General features: G+C 29.5%; 1 protein-coding gene and 1 long non-coding RNA gene across 7 annotated transcripts in view; one reads left to right on the plus strand and one right to left on the minus strand.

Annotated features, from left to right (window-relative positions):
- Ecr (ecdysone receptor) overlaps positions 1-25385 on the minus strand; it is a 100870-nt gene that overhangs the window by 42742 nt on the left and 32743 nt on the right. The window contains exons 1-2 of one of the 5 annotated variants that reach the window (XM_077416467.1): positions 4355-4511; positions 32-556 (exon numbers count right to left, since the gene is read on the minus strand). The exons of 3 other annotated variants lie outside the window; for them this stretch is intronic. In XM_077416467.1, coding sequence (XP_077272593.1) covers positions 32-335 — 304 coding nt within the window. In that variant the 5' untranslated portion in view covers positions 336-556; positions 4355-4511. One more of the 5 variants, XM_077416468.1, reaches the window with a different exon arrangement.
- On the plus strand, positions 14116-15988 carry LOC143903067 (uncharacterized). Of its 2 annotated transcripts, XR_013258581.1 has the most exons (4): positions 14116-14680; positions 14760-14971; positions 15080-15212; positions 15314-15988. It is a non-coding gene; the product is annotated as an uncharacterized LOC143903067 (long non-coding RNA). The 2 variants fall into 2 exon arrangements; XR_013258580.1 differs by having other exon boundaries at positions 15080-15988.

Raw genomic sequence — 25385 nt, forward strand, 5'->3', positions numbered from 1 at the left:
TGACAACTGTTTCGTCATCGATTGCATTTACCTTGAATAGAGGCAGAGAAAGGTGAAGCTGGACGATCGCTATTAATTAATTCTGCAGGGGTGGTGCCAAAAGTGTGGTGGTAATGACGAATGATTTCAGATTCTGTCCTGAGTCCTCGTTGAAGATCCAAATCCCAAAGTTGAAGATCCTCTTCACGCACTGACGCGCTCGAATCTGCTTGAAAGCTTGACGAGAATGTATCACTACTCGACACTTCCGGACTAGATTCTTGAAGACTTTCAATATACTTGTTGCTCCATTTTCTCCGTACTCCTGCGACAGGTATCCGTGGCATTGCAAGCATCTCACCATTCACCTTAACCTTTTAACTTTTCTTCTCAATCTCCTCAGTGTTATGTCGTATTTTCGATTAACCGAGAATTGTTCTCAATCTCTATGCGAGATTCACAAGGCAATTATAAATAAATGTCGATCGATTGTACATGGACTGTCAATGTATAAGTTTCTTCATGTCGTTCGAAAATCGATGGAAGCGCAAGATCACAATCCTTTTCGTGCAATGTTCTGAGAAAAAGAATCGAGATCAACGCTAAAAATTGATCTTATATTCGTTCTTCTTTTTACATGTGAATCAATCCTCACATTCCATGTCTCATGGAGGGGAAAATGAGTTAAGCATATTTATATGTACATATTTTATATACATATACATAACACACATAAAATTATACCACACTATATATATATATATATATATATATATATATATATATTAATCTCATAATTATTAAATATAATTTTTATATAAACTTTTCTTTAAAAAGATGTCAAAATTTAAAAATAATATGTTTAATTTAAGATATGTTAAATAATATATTTAATTTATCATATTTTTAAGTCACACGTATATCTTCACATATATATTTAAAAATTATGTATATAGAGTGTCTAGTAATTACCGTACCACCTTTCGTGGATGAGTGAAAAGTGCATTAAATTGAATAGAAAAATCCTTTATACCGTTTTGCGATTATGACAATAAGTAATAAGAAATTAATTTTAAAAGATCCGCGAATCAGCGTGCGTCTTGGCGAGAAGAGACAGCCTAGCGTATATGGTTGCTACACGCATGAAGGCCCAAATGTCGCTCGTGCACAGCCGTTGTTGTTTAAAGAGCGCTCCTTCCAATGCCTTACCGCACGTGTAGCAATATTATAGTATAATAAAGCCATAAACGCTGGACTGTCTCTTGTTGCTGATTCGCATAAATGCACACTCATGCAGATCTTTATTAATTAATTTCTCATTATTTATAGCAAAAATAGCAAAATAATAAAGGACTTTTTTATTCAATTTAACCCGCTCTACAAGAGAGGGTACGGTAATTACCAGACACTGTATACTATTTTTTATTTTTTAAATAAAATGTATATTTTTGTATATAAAATATTTATATGTATTTGATACATGCGTATCTCCCTTTCCCACTTCCACACGTCAAGCGCACAAAATTATCTCTAAAATAGTTTTTATTCATTAAATAGAAAAGAAAACACCCCCAAGAGAAAAGTTGCACTGTTCAGGCAAGTATAACGAGATACATTTTTTACACTATGTTTATATATGTATATACATTTGAGATATTAACATAATTTATATTTTTTAAAGGGGTATTCTACTCTGCGCTTTTTTCGGGATTTTTTTTACAAGAAACCAGTAAAAATAATTAATATCAGCTTTTTATGTACACAGTAAAAAATAAAATGTTAATCGTAACATTTTTCAAACGTCCCAGAAAGTCCACTCTAAATTTTGAGTTAAAATAACTCATTCATCGTGTGTTACTTGTTGACAAATTAAAAATGTTAATTTATTGACACTATATTTTACATTTATATGTTCTTTTAACTTTAAGTATAATGTAAAAATAACTTGTAAAAAATATCAATATAACATATTTGAATAAACGATAGTTATTTCAACTTAAGAAAAATGTGGTTTTGAACATTTGATTGTTGTAGTAAATTTGATTATTTTGTATGTCAAAGTTTACGATTATTTGAGAAGATTTACTTTAACTTTTGTTTATGTTAAAATAACTTTAAAGCATGTTAATTTTTTGAAATAATTATGTTAAAATAACTCAAAATAATATTCAATTTCTAAATGACATACATAAAGTGTTAAGTTATCACGTTGACATTAATATAACACATGAAAATGTTACGAAAATAATAACATAGCTGTTGTATGTTAATTTTACATTGAAATAATAGTCAAATCTTGGTAACACAAGAAAATTTTAACATTTGGACCCACGATTTTTTACTGTGTATCTATTTATACTAAATTTTCAAATTGCCGCCATTTTTTAAATTTTCAATTTAAAAATTCCATTCTAGTTCCGGCTATAGCCAAACTCATACTAATTAAGAATCTTTTTGAATTTTTTGTTTCAGACAACCAGAATGGGCGCAATCATGGATACTGTTTTTTTGCCATGTATTCGATAGGGTTTAATTAATATTTATATTCATTAATTCAGCTTCAAAAAATATTTTTTATGTTCTCTAAAGATAATAAAATATTTACATAAAAAGCTGATATTAACAATTTTCACTGGTTTCTTGTAAAAAAAATCACGAAAAAAGCGCGTTCTAGAGTAGAATACCCCCTTAAAAATAAAACCATATAATTATTCTTACATATTCCAATTGCTCTAGGCTCTAATTATTCTACATAAAATATCAAACAATATTATTTTCAAAAATTCAATAATTTACAAGATATTTTATACCTTATTATTCTAATGATATATTTCGATATAAGATATTAAATATTTCATAATATATTCTTTTAATGACTTTACCTTAGTATTTTTATAAAGAAAATTATACGCTTTAATATATAATATAAAAAATATATGTAAACTTGAATTAACTTTGTCTTGAATTTTCTCTCAACTTTCTTTTATATTCTCCTACATTCTGACTCCGTTTAAATTCTTTAGATTCTAGAATAGTTTCTCAACTCAACTTTCCAATATAAATTAATTTATAATTAAAAATGTTTTAAATGCATTTTATATAGTTTATCTAATAAATATACAAAGAGAAAAATTTAAAGAACACATCTTAGAGTAACATAGCATTATTTTAGAATAATGTGAAGTAACGATATAGCAGAAGTTATCGTTATAAATGTTATGACGGTCTTTCCTTATGGAAATTACATATGATAGAGTATAAGGAAAGAAGTATCGAGGTCAGCATCTTTCTTTGCTCCACTTTTTCATTTACGAATGCTACATTCTTTCCTCTCCTCTAGCTTCGTCTCCGTCTTTCTCTTTATGCATTTCTTGTTATTGTTAATAATTTTTGCATAAATATTACCTATAAGTACATTATATTTGAATTGCTTTTCCTATTGATGTTTGTTACTTTATACATTTATTCTCGTTTATTAAGGGCGTAATAAGTTCATTATTATCAATTTATCATATGAGACAAAACAAATAATGAATTTTTACACATGTGCACATGCGTACATGCACACGCACGCATGCACGCAAAGTTAATAAAAACTATAATTATATAATCTATCTAATTATACATATATCTAATATATGTATAATTCTTGTATATTTTCTATTTTTTTATTTATAATAATATTTCGAGAAAATGGCTTCAAAAAATATACATTTAAGCCTATCATTCTCTAATTACTTTTATCATTTCTTTATGTTATTATTTTGTTTCACTGTTTTTACTATACTTTCTCACAAAATAAGAAACTATGTAAAATTAAGAATTTCAAACAGATATTCAAATGTTATATAAATATTACATATAGATTAAGAGAACAAAAAAATTAAAGGGATTATCATAAATTTCAGAAATTCTTTTACGTGCGCCAAATAGAACAAAAATTCAAAACAAAACAGAAAAGAAAAAACACAGTAAACAAACGTTCATTTTTTTCTTGGATATTCAGGTCAGTCTGAAGATTCTAAGCGAAGCAGCTGCTGCTGCATCATCACGTTGCAGTGAGTGTTCATTAGTGGGGGTGTAACGCGTTAACACACGCACGTGTTCTCCTGGCAGCACGCACAGAAGAATGGCTCCGACGCCATCAACGCATCACGACTCGTCGCGCGCGCGCGCACGCGGACGGCATATCGCCATTTTATATTATTATTGTCTTTCGGTGCAAAATTTAGCTCTCAAAGCGATTAGTCGTTAGGCGCGATCAGTACGTGATATTTTAAGACCATTTAGATCATTTAATTCTTGGACGTATGATTTTTAGGATAGTTGAAACTCGAACTGTATATTTCGTTGTTAATTCGTCAAATCTAAATACCTTCGATGGTGCACAAACGCTCACAACATAATCACATCGCGACACGAACACCTTCGTGTGAATTGTCGCGTACACGCGTACTATTACAAGCGTATCGATTGTCCGAAGTTCATTAGTGTTCGACGTCAGAATTGAAAGCCGTAATGAGGGACGAGCGTGAGGGTCGAAGCTGCAACTCCGACGGTTCGCCTTCGACTGAGGCCAGGCGGATCGCATGGAGTCGCTTGAGAGTGGAACGGTAGACACGAGAGAGAGCCAGCGGCACCAATAGCAGCAACTCGACTTGCCGAAGTCGAGTGGATTCGTTTTTGGAACTTTCACTGTTAACGCGCGTCTTGTGCCGCGGTGTGATTTTGTGCCCGAATAAACTCGCACGCGCATGTGATAGATTCTGAATTTCGCCGATAGTGTGATTTAATCAACTGAAGCGGCGATCTATAGTCTGCTCTAAATTATAGTCCTTAGACGTAAAAAAAAATAAAGTTATAATATATTATATTATATTAACCCAATATATAGAATTGATGTATAATAACTAGAAGCTGAGAAAATTGGTTGACCCAAATAATTTTGTGCTTAATTATTTTGGTCAGATGAAATTTTTAATCACTAATTTTAATCTGGAGATAGAATTGATATTTGAATAATTTTTTTCAATTTTAATTTTATTTAGATTTCAGAAATTTTAAAACTTACTATTAGAAACTCCTATTATTAGAAATCTTGTTGATCCTTTAAAGCAGCTAATTTTTATCTTTATCAATCGGAACGATCAGATCATAAAAATTTTGAAGCAACATGCTTTTATCGATGAGTACGATGGTAATGGCATTACTGGTGCAAGTATCATACAAAAACAGAGGTGTAAATCTGACCGTACAACCTTCATGCGGTACATCTTGATGGATAATGCTAATGCTAATGCCGGTGGTACTGTAAACTTCAAGCCTTATAATTCAAAAAGTACATAATAAAAAAATAATCTATTATAGGTGTTTTAAAAAGCTCTCGAGGTAAGCTACAAGAATATGCAAAATTGAAAATTGAGGTTTTTATTTAACAAATTAAAGGTTATGTTCACGTAATCTTCAAACGACTATTCAAGGTCAAACCAATGATGGCACCATCTTATGCCCCCTCGAAATCATAAAACTTTTAAATAAAATATTTTTTTTCTAAAAAATTTTATAATTTCTAAATATTTAACTGTTTAAAATAAAATAGAACACCCAGTATATATAGTGCAGCTGTTATATTTCTTGACTCTTGCACTTTCCTTGATTCGACAATCAATCGTATAATCGCATACAAGATGATGTCTAAAACTGGAGAGCGCAAAGCCTAATAAAAAAAACTTCCTAGGTGTGGTAGGGGTAGGGATAACTATTTGAGCTCATTCACCTGTTACATACAGTGCAAAATTAGTTGAGTGAATATGAGGCGTCTTACACGTGCACATACGATATACGCGAGAACGCGTTGCGCATGTCGGGATAGAGTTACAAACGCGGGGAAGCATTGAAACGGGGCTGAGAGCTACTATTTAGCTGGGGGCTATCGGGGTGGGTCATGGTCAGAGAAAGGAGGGCAACCCTCGCTATACCCAGGCGAGCCTGGACAAATTGTGTCATACTAACCAGCATTTCGGAAACGTTGAATCCAAGATTTCCTAAATATAACAAAAATATGGCAAAACCGTCGAATTTGATTTTTTTAAATCTATTAAAAAATATAATTTATTTATAATGTGACAATGGATTCTCATAATCCTTTTGTTTTACTAATATATCCGTAATTAAGATTTAAATTATGGAGAGTTTTATATGGACCGTTCCTCGTAAAATGTGTTTTAATTTTTAATTAATTGTGATGTTTTCTTATAGATACGCAACTATTGTGTTTCAAGCAAAATAAAAAATAAAAAAGTTTCACAAAATTAACTAAAAATTAACTAAAGTTTCACAGAATTAACTAAATTATATAAATACATATTCTCAAATTTAAGTAGATTGTGTTTTATTAAAGTTTTAATTTAAGATTTAGTGCAAAAATATACACTGCTAGGCAAAAGTTTGAAATCATTAATAGAAAATGTCTACTACATGAAATGGGAGGACGAGCGTGGCCTAGTAGACAGCGCACTGGTCTATTGAGCCAAAGGTTCGATTCCCGGTAGAGCTAGAAAATTTTATTCGATCGTTCTCCTCTCGGAAGGCAATGGCAAACCACCGAGAGTATCTTGCCACAAGAACTTCTCTTAAAAATAAAAAAAAAAAAAATAAAAAAAAATTGCCGTTCGAAATCGGCGTTAAACTGTAGGTTCCATATACAATGTGTATAATCCACGTGCGCAACACATGTATATGAAGAAAAGTCACCACGCTCGGACACGAGTAATAGGACTGAGGAGGACTACATGAAATAAAATTAAACTTAATATTAATATATTTTTATTATTTTATTCATTATTTTATAATAAAATGGAAAATAATATAAAATGTTTAAAAATTCCACAAAACATATTTATTTATAAAATAAAAAAAAGTATTAAATACTGAAGAGTATTAGACACTTTTTTCAAAGTTGCCACCCTTATATTTAAACTCTTTTTTTTTTAATTAATATAGATAATCTAACGATAAGTTATTCATTTATTTTTTCTGAAGAAAGTCTTCCATCCATCTTCTAAAATAGTTTTTAAAATAGTCACAGCTCAGTTTTGGAAGAAAGATTTTAAAACCATAGTCCGTTTTATTTTTAAACTAGCTGGTTACCCGGGCATCGCCCCGGAGAACATATGTAATAAAACACGCAAATAGTCTCTCTCTCTTTCTCTCTCTCTCTCTCTTTCTCTCTCTCTCTCTCTCTCTCTCTCTCTCTCTCTTTCTCTGGAAAATTTTGTAACCGATTTCCAAAAAGATACCAGTTCCCAGAAAAATCGGTAACAAAAAACTATACAGTTTATAGCACTCCCCGAGAAATTCTACCCCTGTTTTTATATACAGTTCTTTAAAATTCGATTAACTATTTCCCGAAAAATTCGTCAAACTTCTGATACCAATTTCCAAAAAGATCGGTAACGAAAAATTATATACTTTATAGCACTCCCCTGGAAATTGAGAATCCCTACTTTATGTACAATTCTTTGAGATTCGGTCATTTGGAACCGGTTTCCAAAAAGATCGGTAACAACAAATAGTATACTTTATAGCACTCCCCGGGAAATTCTACCCCTATTTCATGTATAATTCTTTGAGATTCAATCAATTATTTCCCGAAAAATTGGAAAAATTAAAAAAGCGGTTTCCAAAAAGATCGGTAACAAAAACTGTACACATCATGGCGCTCCCCGTAAAATTCTACCCCTACTTCATATACAATTCTTTGCGATTCGGTCAATTAATTCCTGAAAAATTGAAAAAATTTCTAATACCGGCTTCCAAAAAGATCGGTAACGGAAAATTATACACTTTATAGCACTCCCCGGAAAATTCTATCCCTGTTTCATACCCAATTCGTTGAGATTCGGTCGATTATTTCCCAAAAAATTGAAAAAAAATTAAAAAAACCGGTTTCCAGAAAATCGGTAACGAAAAACTATACACATCATGGCACTCCCCAGAAAATTCTACCCCTGTTTCATGTACTCTTGGTAAAAATTCGGTCCACTAACGAATGAGTAGTTCGCGGACAGACGGACGGACAGACAAACAGTCGGGTTTTATATAATAGTATGATAATTGTACAATGCTATGTTAACTGCAACTGTGCTAAGTACCTACAATGCGTGGTTACACTCTTAAGCATGTGTCGCCAAAAATTGGAGGTACATGTTGAAATTTTGTCCCTACGTAATTACGAGAGACATAATACTTTCAATATACATATACTTTCAAATTAAGAAAGAATATTGCGTAAGGCATAAATCGGATTTGTAAGTAGTGTTTCACTGGAATACTTTTAAATTTTATTGTGCTCTCAAACTTTTGGTCGGTAATGTCATAAGGTTAATGAGGTTTAAAATGATATAAATTGTGACATTTATTAGCGACAATTTCTTTAATTACGATTTTATATATACTACAATTATATTAAATAGTACAATTCTTGGTATTATAATGTTTTTTATATGGATATGTAGGTATATTCCTTGCATACAAATAAGTAATCGCCTCTGAAATATATAGTCGAGTAATATTTCGAAGTCCATATGACAATCTTTATCCAAACCACTTTTTGCAATTTATTGCAATATGATGAATGATTCAAAAAAGGTATTCAAACTAAGAATTGAGTGTAAACGAATATGAACATGGACGGGGTATTGGTATTGTTGTACATATGGAAGTGGCATGATCAATATATTTTGTCATGTTAATTTTTTGGATAATTATTCGTCGTCCAATTAGTCGGCGACTTTCTCAAACAACGTTCCCATGAGAAACGAATCAGGATGATCTAATTTGCATTAACACCTTAAAAAAAACAAATAATTTCAATATACCGTAAGAATATGCATTTATAGCTATGAATATTAACAAGTAGCATTTTATTATAAGCAGAACGAAATGCATATTCATCGTTCAAATATTCTAATAATTAAACTTGTCAATAAATATAACAAGTAATATAAAAATATACCTCTACAAATCATGATAATTTATGTAAATAATTGTTGTGGTGTAAAGAAAAAAAAATAGATGGAATAAAAAAAATGATAGAATAAAAACAAATAAAAATAAATTATTTATTGGACGATAAAAATTGTTTATATCTTTATAAAAATTTTGTTTATATTACATATGTATTATCATGTATTATTATGTTTATCTCTTGTATTTTACTTTAGTTGTTTCCGAGTAATTTTCTGTGAAACAAAATTTGTCGTGCAGAAAGAAAAACGTAAAAAAAACGCAATGATAGCAATGATAGATGAACAGATCGTCTTCCGGTGTAAATAAAAATCGCGCGAGAATATATATAGTTAAAATTCAGACTACATTAGATATAAAGGAAAACAATGATAAATTTGAAGTACAAGTCGTTACAAAATTTGGATTATACACCTCATTCCTCACTGCAAGAACTAGATGGTGTGAAGTGAACTTTGCTTTCTGCGTGGAAATTGCAAACCCATGTGAAAATTACGTTCTATATTTACGAAACTCTTTTTGTTAATTATCGTTTTAATAAACAACGAGCAATGGTTAAAACCTTTTGTATGTTACTTAAAGTGATAACCTTGACAACATATGTCAAGGCCACTGCGAAGAGAAGTGGGTCAGTTAATCTAAGATTTACCGAAAGTACATATTAAGATATGAAATTTATAGTTATAACAAATATACTTCTCTATATTTTCTTATGCAATATTTATATGCACCTTTAAATACAATTACACATTAATTTTTGTTTTTATATAATTTTACATAACGACCTTTGAAATCTCGACTATTTTTTAACGCAAAACCTTGATCTGAAGAAAATCTAATTATATTAATTTTGTACAATAATGTCATATCTTTCGCTTAAAAATTTAGGACAAAGATAAAACAGAATTGAAAATGAATGATATTGAAATAACACATACGATCTGTTTCATAAGAGACTGAAATAAAATTTTTACTTATTAATTTAAAGAAATAAGTATATTTGCTTTACTTTATTTTTATTTCTAAGTAAAATTGATCTACGGATATAATTGTATTTACTTTCTTAAAGCCACATTTATACATATACACGTTTAATCAGCATTTTACGTAAGAATTCTCTCATTTTTTTCCGCCGCGGTGCGCGAAAATTCTTCCTTCCCTTTACATTCTCTCGATCTCCGAACGTATAATTCTAAAATCACAATTCTCTCGTTCTCTTGCAAGTGATCCAGGCTCAAGGCCGAAAGTGGGCGCGGGAGGCACACCCGTGCATGTTAATGCACGACTCTAATCAGTGATCTGTACGACGATGCTGACGTTAGCAATTCTACTACAATTAACTATACAATATGATATGATTTTGACGAAATATTATATACACTGCAGACTACATGTTAAAGAAGAAATTTAACTTTATATATATATATTTTATGTATAAAATTGTGTATAAAAGTATAAAATTTGAAGTTAATTGGTTCATTTTTTTAGTTTTTGAGGTACAAAATATAATTCTCTTTGATTATAAAAGAGACTACAATGTTTCTAATTCGCATTAAATTTAAAAATATTGCAAATCTTCAAAATACAACTCAAAGTTGTAATATAATATATGATTGATTTCTCTTTAAAAATTTATCACTATTATTTTCTACTACGTGAGAAAACTATCAAACAAGCATGTCTATTATCTCTTTTAACTATAGGTACTATCTATTAATTCTTGAACATTACATTAGAGTAGGTATGCCATATATCTGTAATATTTTAGATGCTTACCATTTTTATAAAAGATATGAAAAATACTCCAAGAGTAGAAGGTGATAAAGGGAAAGTTATAATTTCCTTTTAATTTCCACGTTGTGTAATATCAACGTTTACCAAGCAATTGGTGTATCAAATTTTAAAATTGTCATGTATAGTATACCCTAGTTGGTTATAACTAATGTTTATCGCTATTTTATGAATTATCGCTGCAATGGTAACTTAGCTTATAGCGATTTACATATAGTTAATTTAATTGTTTTTTAACAGAGTAGTTATTAGTTATTTTTAGATAAATTTACTATTTTTAATAGAAAATTAAATTTTGGAGAATTAACAGAAAAATGACATATTCAATATTCCTTATAAAGTTATTAAAAATAAAATAAGCTCCAAAAAGATGTTATCCTTGTTTTTAATCCATAAATCTAATTTCTAAAACTTGTGTATCAAAAGACAATGTGCAAGGCTTACGGCAAGTATTTATTTGTAATGCTATAATTTGTAATAAATAATTTGTTCAAGTTTTATATTTTATTTTTCTCACTATTTTTTTTCTGTCTTTATTTTTGTTGAGAAATTTCACAATTTTATTTAATTCAAATTAATAAGTCATATTGGATTCGCCGTTTTAAATAACGATGAGTAAAATAAACCAGATTTTGAGTCGCTGAATACAATAATAGCATTTTTATTCGTCTAAACCAGTGGAATAGCGGTCAAAATTCACCTTAAAAGATTGGAAATAAATTATTTTTAATATATCTAGTAATTCAGTTAAGGATTTATTCCAATTATTTAATTACTTGTGGACCGCGAATCCAAATATATGCGTAAAATAGCATTTTTCCTGTGTACATTATATACGCAAATAACACCTAAAGAGGCAAATAAATTGCCTGTACATAGGACTGGTGCTTATAAACTAATAATTAAAATTAAAGAAACATAATGAAAGAAAACAAAACAAAACAAAATTAAAGAAAGTGAAATATAACATTAAATTCACACTATTATGTGTTCTTCGCTCGCGTTTTTGCAACTGCATTGATGTTACCATTGATCCAATTGGATAAGTTATGTTTTACATTACATTTCGTAGTCTTAATGCTTTTTAATTCAATCGGCAATAAGTTAAATAATTTCAACAAAGTTATGAAACTGCTTTTAAAGTTAGTAGTTTTATAGATCATAGGCAGTATCAATTCTTTTTTCCTAGTTTTGCTAGCGAAGGATTCGAAATTTTGCTGGTAATAACTTTAACCCTTCGCTGGTAACGTCTTTTTCGGCACCTGTAACTGGTAACGTCAGACACTCGTTTGCGACGCCTAAAAAATGCTTTAAAGTGTCCTAAAAAATCTAAAAAAATTCATGTTAAGTTATTAACTATCCTACTTTAAGGATCAATCGTGATATTGCCGATTTTTTCATTTGTTTAAACAGTATTTCATAACATTCAATTATTATGAGTAAATAATAATAATATTTATGTATTAAAATATTTGATATATTAAAAATAATCATAAATTTTAGTAACTAATCAAGATTTTAAAATCACAATTGTATTTAAGTTTTCTTTTAAATATTTAAAATTAAACTAAAAATTATAAATTTTATACATATACAATTTTATTTTTTCTTTTTTTAAACATTTGTCGCACATTTTCTTATTGTCATCATACGCGTAAAATATAAATTATCAATTCTATATAACGTTTGAAGCTATATATTAAATATCTTTTTGTGATATCGTGATAAAATATTTAATTTGTTCATAAAACTTCATAAATTAAATTGAAAATATTGTACACTACAAATTTTTTAATATTAAGGTAGATATATTTTACAAATTAGTATCTATGTATAAAATATTTATAATATATAATTAAGATTAATATTTATAATATATTTATATATATGTATATTATATAAACACAATGTAATTTAAGATAATTCAAGAAAAATATCTTTAAATTTTCAACAATTTTTAAATTAATATTTAATATTTATCTACCAATTTTTTAAATAAGTCATATAAAAACTATAAATTATTTAAGTACCTAATATATAAATTTAAAATAAAATTACAATACATTACATTAATTCGAAAAGTATTTCGAAAATGTATATCAAATTTATTAATACTAGACACCACAGACGCGCGCTTTGCGCGCGCTATTTAACTTTGACATTATGCTATTACTATTACACTATTAACTCCTTGATACACACAACTGTCAAAATATACGATGACAGCTGCAAATGAAGTAAGCGCAGCGAAAGAACCAATCAGCATCGCGGAAAAGAGTCAACAATAAACTACGAAAAATATATTATACAAACAGTTTAAGAAACACACATTTCAGAAAATATATAAAAAGAAATTTTATAATGTATATAAACATTTTTATATTATATACAAGGTGTGATAAAAAGATGGAGACATACTTTGTGTGCTTGTCAGGGAGAGGGATTGACATAAGTAATTTGAGTACATAGAAATGCATGTCCGCTGAAGTTTCCGTGCTACACGGTTGTGAAGTTACACCCTGTATATAAATTAAAAAATTATACGTATTTTTATATTACGTGAAAAACTATCATATCGTAAAATTTTCAACAAATTTGAATTAGTGTTATTTTTTAAGTCTGAATTAATGCTGTAAAAAACAGAAATTTGAATCATTTAGTGCTTTTGTTTCATTGCCAGTAACAATAATTTAAAATTTTCCCTTTCATGCGGCTAGCTTTTAGGACACGCATTTCTGCGCAGATTATATCACCATATCTCTCGCAAAGTCCTATTTCTTCCGCTCTTATTTGATCTCTCTTCGTTTTTAATATCTGGATTTTTAATTTTTGTACAATTCAGGAAGATATAACTTTAATGTTTTAAAACATTTCGTAACACTCGAACATATATTTATTATTTTAATGAATTAAAATCGCTCCTATATTTTCTTCGTTTGAACAAGTACGAAATATCATCTTGCTTATGTGAACGGTGTTAGTATCGCTAGAATGCAAGGTCTATCACGGCCAATGGCGAGCAAACCGGACACAATTACAGAATCTCGTGAAGCTTCGCTGAACACCGCGAGGCCTCCGACACGCATCGAGGCCTCGTCGTTTCTTTCGCTCGCTCTCGCTGTTTCTATCGCTTTTGTTTCAAAACTGTATAAGTACTAACTCGAATTATACATGCTTCTGAAGTTAAATGGAAATGTTAAAATGTTAAAAAATATACGAAAACGTAACGCACTTTATATATATGGAATTCTAATGTATAAAAGTTGAAATTTATATATATATATATATATATAACAGAGAATGTCACTTTCACTTTTTCGACACTGGCGGCTGGCGGCGTTAGTATCGCAGTGCAGATGAGTGCAGTGCAGTGCAGACAGTGCGTTTAGCGCGCTGTCGCTGTCGCCTGTCACAGTCAGTTAACCTAACACGGTAGTGTCTTGCAGTGTCTTGCGGTCTCGCGTCAAGTACGCGCGGAGCGATACCGACTGTGACTCTTTACGCGACGCGACAATTAATATTTTTTCTGATTTTCTGATTCAAGGTAATTGTTTTATTTATTTACATGTAATTATCCTATTATTATACGATGCGAAGCGAGACCGCACCGTGACTCTTTTACACGACTAAGTGCACGTGACAGGAATTATCGCACAATAACCGAGGTAATCAAAGTTGTGTATAATGTCCTGATTCAACGGCCCCTGTCTCTGGTTGAGAGTGTTAATAATGACATTAATATCTCTCACACTGTCGAGCCAAATTGGCTCTTCGTTCAGCTTCCAATTCATTCATCATTTCTCCTTTTGCAAAATTTGGAAGACAGCATGATGTATTGGTTGGTATAACAATGAATTGCTGCCAGTTCCAGATGTATTGAACAGTAAGTGATATAATCCTAACACGCTGAATAAAAAAGAAATCAGGATATTTTGATTATACCATACATTTTTACTTTGCAGAGGATGATTACATGGCTGTATATTGGAGCAACAAATGGATTAGAGGATGCATTGAACGTCCAGATCCATCGGGAGAAAGAAGCGTAGTACGATTACTCGATCACGGTGGTTACTGGCAGTTTAGTAATTCGTAAGGCCATTGATGTATAATTATTTGAGCCTAACCTTCCAAGCCATCGAAGTCTTTTTAGCAAATATTCAGCCAAAGAACGGTAACTATATATTGACGTCATGTGTACTATTCTTCCAGATTATACATCTCTACTCAAAATTACTTATCTTTGGATATGTAATTATACTTTGATGTTACTCTTTTGCAGGTAAATGGTCGAAGAAGCTTACAATGTAGTACAAAATTGTTCCTCAAAGGGAGTTGCTGCTCAAGCTTAGATTGAAGGTCGCATTCAAACTAATATTTATGCAAATATTTATTTTATGATACAAAATTATAGGGTAAGTAGTTATTATTATCCAATCTTCGAGAATCTTTTTGCAGAAGCGCAAATTAATTGAAATTAATTGAAATTTTTTTAAACTAATTTCCCTTACTGAAGAACTGGTAATGAACGGACATGCTGAACAAGTAGTATGGGACCAGATGAAACTAGAAACACTTGAATCCATCTATATATAAGAGTTGTTAAAAAACTCTACAATTTTCACGCATAATCCGCGATTCTTAGTCAGTATGGACTAGAGTTTAATACAATCGCCATTGATGATCCCCTTTAATCGCGTCAAAATTGATTATTTCGATTATTTCGATTATTTGTTGACTTCGTTTTTTACTTTTACTCATGTTGTAAAATAGTTTTCCGATTGTGTAGAATATTTATATTTAGAAAGAAAGAAATTTATAAAGATTGCTATATTGATTGTAGAGTAGAGAAAACAATAACTTAACATTTTACAAAGTAGTGTCACATTTAAACTAGAACATTTGTATCGAATAACTCAGACGAATTAGGAAATTTGTTTCTACGTGACTAATATCTATTTCTGATTGGGACGATTCGAGAACCCATTGAAATAATTATTTTCACATTTATATTTAGGTCACCATAGATTAAACTTGTTACTTTAGAAGTTATTGTTAAAAGGCGCATTTTATTTAACATCTCGAGTTATCTTTTCAAATTATTTAAAGGTTGCTCTAATTCATTTAAAGATTCGTCTTTTGAACATTATTTTTCAGTACCTTGTATTCCGCACTTCACTGTCGTGGCATAAAATTATTTTATGTTTTAAAAGATGGAGACTAAGCTTCAGAATTAATCCAGATGTACGCATACTGTATATATTTGATTAATAAGTAATTTATCTGAGACTATTTATTTATTATTAAAAAAATTAATAATTATTTTTCACTAATTATTAATTTTCAATTAAATAGTTATTTATTTTTTATAAAATTATTTTAATAATAAAGAATTTATTTCTACTAATTACCAGTTTACAAAAGAAATTAGTTCATATTTACCTAAATATACTAACTTTCACAAACTAAATATTTTTCTCTGACAAATTACCAATTCTTTAAGTAATCTACACTTCTCACAAAAATTAAAGGAATACTAAATTTATCTTTAAAAATAGGCAAAATTCAAGCAGCTGTAACTTTGTTAAAAATAAACAAAATTTAAATTTAAAAAAAAGATTTTAAACCTTGAAATTTCTACTTTCAAAAAGTTACTATTATTTTTTAGTTTCTGTGAGTTTGGTAATTTTTACATATAGAAAACTATGAGCTGGACAAAATAGAAAATTTTTCTTTCACTTTGTGGGCCTGTTATGTTCACAAAAAAAATCCGTGAAAATTTTCGACTTTTTAACGTGAAAGCTTGAAGTTATCCTTGCAAAATTTTTTTTTAAAAATGTTTCTACAATTTTTTGTTACTAATTTATCGCGGATTGAACAACAAGTAAGCTTTTTGACTTTGATTGCTCATAACTCCCTTAGAAATCATCGTATTGCAATTCAAAAAATAGATTCTTAGCTGAAACTTTGCTCTATTAAACGGTATAATTGCCAATTTTTTTTAAATAACGTAAATATGATACAAATTGAAGAAAATAATTTAAAAATTAGCAATTTTTATCTTTTTTATTTTGACCCAGAATACAATTGTAGAGAACAACAACGCAGACACGTAGAAACATTTTTAAAAGAAAATTTTGGAAAGAAAACTTCAAGCTTTCACATTAGAAAGTTAAAAAATTTCGCAAATTTTTTTTGCACGTGACAAGCCTACAAAGTAAGAGAAAAATTTTCTATTTTGTCCAGCTCGTAGTTTTTTATGCAAAAGTTACCAAACTTACGGAAACTAAAAAATAATAGTAACCTTTCGAAAGTAGAGGTTTTAAGCTAAAAATTTAAATTTTATTCATTTTTAACAAAGTTACAGCTGCTTGAATTTTGCCTATTTTTAAAGATAAATTTAGTGTTCTCAATTTTTGTGAAAAATGTATAATTTACTTTTACTCAAATATTATTAATTTTTATGTATTTGTTTGTTATTGCTAATTTTATGAATAATTAAAAAATAAAAAATAAAAATGTTTTGCAGATTCTTGCTTAACACTACAAAATAGGTGATATCAGTACAAAATCACCTTTTTCAAAAAAAGTAAAAAAAGGTGCAAAGTACACGCAATGTATTTTGTAAATTCAAAAATCTAACTTAAGTTCTTTTTCACAAAATTATTATTATCTAACTTAACTCAAGTGACATGTATATTTCAAAAAAAAGATGTAAAATCTTTAATTTCTTCTTCACAAAATTATATTACCTAACAACTCAAGTGACATGTATCTAACCTAAGTGGTAGCTTTATATCTTTTTCACAAAATTATATTACCTAACTTAACTCAAGTGACATGTATTTCAAAAAAAAATGTGAAATCTTTATTTTCTTCTTCACAAAATTATATTACCTAACTTAACTCAAGTGACATGTATTTCAAAAAAAGATGTGAAATCTTTAAATTAAATTGCGCCAATTGTGAAGAGAATATGTATATTGCTTTGAAAGATAATTGTTATGCAACTATTCTTTAAAGAAATAAAACCCAAGTGGTATCTTTGTATTCCTATTTAAGGGTCTTCCTATTCTAACCCAAGTGGTAATAGCTTCTTAATTTTCTTTAACAAATTTTTAATATTACAAAATATTCATAGAATAAAATGTTTAAATTATATATAATAGAACATAAAAATAGTTTACAAGGTGCTAACTCTGATAGATTCTACACATGTTTAAATTATATATAATAGAACATAAAAATAGTTTACAAGGTGCTAACTCTGATAGATTCTACATAGATAGGCATTCTCGCTGAAATTTTTACATTTTTACCCTGACTTACGATTAATATTTCCGACTGTGTAACTTTTGTAAAAATTAAATTTTTCGGTAACTCTACTTTATAAAACGTTAATATCTTGAAAATGTTCAATCTTATCGACAAATGGCTAAAATATTTGTTCAGTTTAAAATAAATTATATGATGTATTCCTTTTAATTTTTTTATAGTCTGAAGTGTGTTATACGATGTTGAAGAAAAAATAATCATTTTTTGTTAAGTTCGCTATTTTTAAAAATTAAAAACAAAATTTATGAAAATTCTATATTAAAAATTACCAAATTTTTGAGACCTCTTAGATCGTACTTAAGACAATCTTAAATATAAGATCCGACTATGAATACCGGCCTTTATGCCGCACAGTCAGAAAAATTGATTTGGTATCTAATTTATAAATAGTTTCTTATTTATTAATCTATAAATAGTTTCTTATTTATTGATATATTACCATATTATATTTATGCTGCAAAATAAATTGTTCCAACACATTTCGTGATAAAAATTGATAATATATACCTAATAACTACTTTATATAACTAATAATAAAACGTGTAACAACAAAAAATAAAAATATCAATAAAAAATAGCATAAACAAAAACAACAAAACATAAAAATGTTAACAAATAAAATGCACAAATAAATTAAATTCACAAGCTTTGCAGAATTGCACAAGTAAACAACAAAATTTAGAGCGCGATTGCTAAGAAGATACATATCATTTATAAAATATCAAGTTTCTTTCATATTCCCGACAGACTTTCGAGGGCATATAAGAAACATAAAAGGTTCTTCTAATCTTCGTATTTGTAATCAAGATACGCGAGAAATATCGGGATATCTTGGTCTCGACCTTGACAAGAAATTGCAACGGGCAATGTTACAGAGTGACGAGAAGCTTGTCAGGTCGAGCCAAGTGGCCGAACAAGAGATAGCTATTGAGGACAATGCTCCTTCTCAAGGATATCCACTTTTCTCGATAGAATCCGGAGAGATAACCGAGATTGAGAATGCTAAAAATATACATGCCACATTTCTTCGTCGATAAAATTTCTGATTTTCAAATTAAGAAAAGTAGATATTAACAAATGTATGCTAAGAATCTTCTAAGATTTAAACCAGATCTAAACTAAAACGAAAGATACGTAATATCGAGTATTCATATGATAATGTCCATTATAATATACAATCGGTGTCAATAATGCCTTCCATCTGAAGTTAGTCACATTCGAGTCAAATAATAACTGAAGTAACTGAACACGTCACGTCTATAGCTATTTGTGCATCATGACCGTTAGATCAACCAATAGATTTACTACATTTTTGGTTGAACCAACAGTCATGATGCACAAATAGCTAAACACGATATGTTTAATTATTATTTGACTCGAACGTGACTAACTTCAGGGGATCGATTGTGTATCTTGAAATAAGGTGAAAATTACAAAAATGAGGAAATTCATTAGCATATCTACGATTTTATTTGTCGAAATCTAGTAAAATCTGTTTACTTTTGTATTTTTCACCTTGTTTCAAGATACACAATTGACCCCCAGGTGCAAGGTCTTAATGACGCAAAGTGTAACATATTCTACGATTATATTCCATTGGCTAGAGTACGTATAATAAGAGTATGGACACATCTGCCATTAATAGAGAACTATAGCGAACAATCGAGAAAGAGCCTTCCCACTTTCGTACTTTTCACTTAACTTTGTTTCACTCCCACTAACGTTTTTTTTATAAATGTCGGACCAATCAAAAATCGACCAACACTTGTCCATACTCTTATTATGAGACCCTAGCTATAATAAGAGTCTGGCCATATATAAAGCAATTTGGTCCAAATCCTGCGAGAGAAAAGGATATACATTCACCATCGCTTTCTCTTTCTCTCTTATATCTCTTTCTCTTTCTGTTTCTTTTGTTTTTGACAAGAAATGGTGAACCAATCAAAAGTTGCTACCGTATCGTATATATGACCAGATTCTTATTATAGAGTCTCTACCGTTGGCAATATTGTAATATGCCATCTGTTTATCATGGCAAGAATGACAAAAATCCTTAGAAAACGATGAGAGATGGCGCACATTAAGCTTAGTTACAATCATTGAAATATATACAAACTGGAACGAGCGCTGCTATAGAAATCCACGATAGGTGAGCGATATGAGAGAGAAGTCCCTGGTTCCTCTCTTCTCCTTTTGTCTAGCCCACAGCGTAGTCAAGAATAGGCAGAATGGAGTAGGGATGAAGTACAAGCCGATCAAGAAGACCAGACAAGGACAGACCACTGCTCGAGACACCTTGATATGCTCTTTCTCATATCGCACAGACAGCACACGTTCTAGTTAGTATATATATATATATTTCGATGGTTACATATAGGAAGGTAAATATCAATTTCTAACAGCAGATTAACTTCAATTTCTGTTTAACTTACTTTTTATCTTTTTCTAGTTCTAAGAATTAGAAGAAATTGCATTGATAGAAATGGACATAAGACATCCTTTCATCGTCATCTGTAACGCAATGCGCTCAATTGTGCGCAGTCAAACCGAAGGATTCAAAAATGCTATGTTATGCTGTGCTTCTCTAACCTAATTTTTATAAAATATGAGAGTAAAATTATAAATTATCTTTTCTCAAGCCAAAAAAGTTATTTTTATATTAAAAAATGTTTTTTTCTCCCTCCCCCCAAAATTTCCAAGCTTTTACTCTAAAGTTTTTTAATCTAATACTTGATTTTTACCGTTATTATTCATTTTTGTTCCTAATAAATATTGTTTGTAAAAAATATGGCGCTAAATTTTATTTAAAATAGCTCGTTTGACAAAATTCAATTTTTTAAATTATTTCTTATAAAATTTAATTTTTAGTTTATGATATTTAGTTTATGATATTTAGAGATAAATATTTTGAGATTGAAAAACTGATGGCATCATTATATTATAACTATAAAAGTATTTTTTTTTTTTCAACAAATATTTTTGATTAAAGAAAGATAATACGTTGTCTACTTATGTTATGTTATAATATTAAAGTTGTTTTGTCACTAAAAAAAATTAAAATAACAAAGATATTTTTCTAAGTTTTTTATTTTATCTTCTTTTTAGAAAAAAACAAAAAATAAAAAAATTTTTCAATCAAGTTTGTAAAATAGGGTAAAGTGGATATTTCGGAAATCACATCCTAATTCGAATCAGCAAAGAAATGCTTCTCTAGCCGACTGTATTTATCATGTGTAAATATTTTTCACTAATTGTCTATAGCTATAAAGGATAGCTATAGACGATAGCGAAAAAAATCCACATATGATAAATACAGTCGGCTAGAGAGGCATTTCAAATTTGTTGATCCGAATTAGGATCTGATTCGAAATATGCACTTTACTCTAAAGCAGATAAGAGCGTCGTTGTTAAAGCGAGAATATAATAAATTATTTTTCACAACACCTCCACGGAAAGTCCAACTTTCCATGCCTGTAGAGAAAGTGGCCAATTTCACGCCAGGGCTTACTTTCCTCCCTAGGGAGGAAAATTGGTACCTCGTATAGCGGGCAGAAAGTAAAGTAACGGGCAATACAAAATCGAGAAAATAATCCGAGCTTCCAATTTGAAAATTATAATGTAAATATTAAATTCACTAACTAATAAGACTTTTTTTTGTAAAAATTATATTAATTTCAATAAATAAAAAAATGATTATTATTTCAAAAATTACTTGTATACTAAAATTACTTATTTGGAATTGTTTTTTCTTAATAATATCACTAAATAATGAAATAACTAATTATATCTATTTACATAATATCTCTAAATAAAATCCCAAATCAATATCAGATTTAGTGCAATAGAGGAGACCGGGGCTATGTGTCCACACTTTACGCTTTTTTTCAAGTTTACTAAAAAACTAATAAAGATATTTGGCTAAAATTTTAATGGTATAGCCTTTCAACCTTGCTATAAAAAAAAAAACAATTATATTAGAATCGTTAATCTTTTACTATTTTAAAGAGGTAAATTTTTTAAGTAGGCAAGTCAAGCGTAGACAGATCCCCATATGCGAGGCTATCTGTCCACATAATAAAAAACACATTATTCATATTAATTTTTATATTTATTTATAATATTATTTATTATATTAATGTATAATATATTAAAAAAAACTGCCTACTCGTTGGAGTCAAAGCAGTAGAGTATGCACTTCGTGTAGATTTTTTGACAGAATTCCTGCGTGGAGCTGACTTTTCTTTATATACGGTGGCATCTGATTTTGAGTCTGTTGCAAAATCAATGTGATGAGTTTCTTTTGTCCTCTCAATTCTTTAATTTTTTTTTTTATTTAGGACCTTATTTATTCTCGGCAGCGTTTGAAATAAAAAATACTCAATAATTTAAGACAAACTCATATTTAACTTGACGTGTATTTTTAAAATGAAAACTTGGTGACAATTCTTGAATCACAACAGGATCAAGAATGTAGCTGCTCGTAGGTCACCTTTTTACAGTATAGCGGGTGAGAGTCCGAACATTTATTCCAAAGTCTAACGCTGTTTTTGCGAAAAGATTCTTGCTCGATTTTTATTCTTTTAATCAGTTAAAGTATAATTTTATTGGATATGTCTATCTTATCCGTCTTAAGGAAAATCTTTCTTTTGTAGTTACGCACCATTTATAAAAGAAAAATTCGTCATTGAAGTGTGGACACAGTACTGGTATCTCAAGTTTTAAGAGACAGATGTCTCTACCATTGTAACAAGTAGTTGAAAAATTCCCTACGTAAGATATTTATATTGTTTGTTTTCTTGCGATGCCTCTCGCAGATGCTATATACGTTAAAAAAAAAAGCGAAAACAATTATTCACATTTTTTGACGGTCAAAAAATTTGTTGTGCGACAGTAGTTTATAATATTAATAATAAAGTAAGCAGTTTATAATATTATCAATTAATATACAGTTATCAGGTGTGAGAAGCGTCAAATCTTAAATCCGCATTATTTAAAATTGGCAACATGTTAAAGACTGAAAAACGTGGTCGGGGCTATCTGTCCTATTTTTGATGGGGCAATGTGTCCACACTTCAATGACGAATTTTTCTTTTATAAATAGTGGGTAACTACAAAAGAAAGATTTTCCTTAAGACGAATAAGGTAGACATATCTAATAAAATTATATTTAGAGCGATTAAAAGAATCAAAATTGAGCGAAAATCTTTTCGTAAAAACAGCGTTAGACTTTGAAATAAATGTTCGGGCTTTCACTCGCTACTGTAAAAAAGTGACTTACGAGCAACTACTTGATCCTGCGATTCAAGAATCGTCACCAAATTTTTATTTTAAAAATACACGTCAAGTTAAATATATGACTTTGTTTTAAATTATTGAGTATTTTCTATTTCAAACGCTGCCGAGGATAAAGTTAGAAATTGGTCTAGCCAATCTGAGTTTACAGCTAATGACTGGATCACGCAGGCTAGATATGTTACCTAGCCATTGACTAGCTTAGCACTAGCTATAATTTATGAATAATTCTTCGCTGTCTAGTACTTTTCTAGCCCCTGCACGGTAAATATTAGAATAGATGGCGCTGAAAACTTTCAAAAAATTAGCCAGCCGTTGTCTAGCCACTAGTAATTAAAAATTTGTTAGCATTCGAAAAGTGAGGTTATGTTATTCTTGATAGCGTCTTCACAACTGTCATTCTATATTATATTGAAAAGTGATTTTGAGAAAAATAAAAGACCTATATGATTTATATTAGTCAATTAATAGGATAGCTAACTTTTGTGTACTCATAGCAACCCGAGTGGAAATTGATCTAGCCAATCTGATTTTACAGCTAAAAAAATTAGCCAGCCGTTGTCTAGCCACTACCAATTAAAAATTTGTTAGCATTCAAACAGTGAGGTTATGTCATTCTTGAATAATTTTTTCATAACTATCATGCTGGAGCTAGGCTACCGCCCAGTATTGAGTATTTAAAGTATTAAATATTGTTTAGCAATTCAAAAAAATTTCAGGTTTGCATTTTATATTACGGTATAACATATAAGGAGAACTTAAAATTGATTTATTACTAATACTCGATAGCGTAGTGGATAGAGTGAACGACTGTCGAACTCATCAGCAGCAACAGTACCAGGTTCGAATCCCCTTTCGGTAAGTGGAAATTTTAACTAACAAAATTTAATATATAATATTATAACAAAATTTTTAATTCTCAAGAATTATCACAAATATGTAGCAAAAATGCAACAATTAATAAAATTAAAAAAATTATTTTCTCTATATATTTTTAAAATTGTCTAGTAGCTGCCTAACAATGCTATCTAGTAACTAGATAGTTTTTCTAACCTCGCTATGAGACAACTAAGCGTTACATTACTGGACAGGGGCGATATTGAAACTAGTATTGGCTAGTTGGTAACTGGATGCCGGCGAGATTAGATTTCCACTCGGGATAAAGGTCCTAAATAAAAAAAAGATTAAAGAATTGAGAGGACAAAAGAAACTCATCACATTGATTTTGCAACAGACTCCAAATCAGTTTGATGCCACCGTATATAAAAAAAAGTCAGCTCTACGCAGGAAATTTGTCAAAAAATCTACACAATGTGTGTGTGTGTCTACTACTTCTCTGACTCCAACGACTAGGCAGTTTTTTCTATATTATCTATATATATTTTAATAATAAATAATATTATAAATAAGTATAAAAATTAATATAAATAATGTGTTTTTTATTATGTAGACAGATAGCCTCTCGAATGTGGACAGATAGTCCCGCATATGAGGCTATCTGTCTACGCTTGACTTGTCCACTTAAAAAATTCGTCTCTTTAAAATGTTAAAAGATCAACGATTCTAATTATGTTTTTTTTTAATAGCAAGGTTGAAAGGTTATACCATTAAAATTTTAGCCAAATGTCTTTATTAGTTTTTTTAGTAAACTTGAAAAAAGCGTAAGGTGTGGACACATAACCCTGATGGTCTCCCCTATATGTATAACAAATATGTTTTTATTTTATATAGCTCAATTTTTACATATTGATTTTATTTATATTGATTCTATACTTTTTAACTCTGTAAGCAAAAACATTACAATGCATTTAAAACTGAATTTGAATTAAGCTAATTTATGTTTAAGAAACATAATTTTATTGTTAATGTTGCTCTGGACGAAACTTATATTTTTCCAATTTTCAATATATATATATATATATATACATATATATATATATATATAAGGCACAGTTAATTTT

This window comes from Temnothorax americanus, unplaced genomic scaffold, assembly GCF_048541705.1.
Source record: "Temnothorax americanus isolate GAGA-0224 unplaced genomic scaffold, ASM4854170v1 Scaffold43, whole genome shotgun sequence".
NCBI classification, from domain to species: domain Eukaryota; kingdom Metazoa; phylum Arthropoda; class Insecta; order Hymenoptera; family Formicidae; genus Temnothorax; species Temnothorax americanus.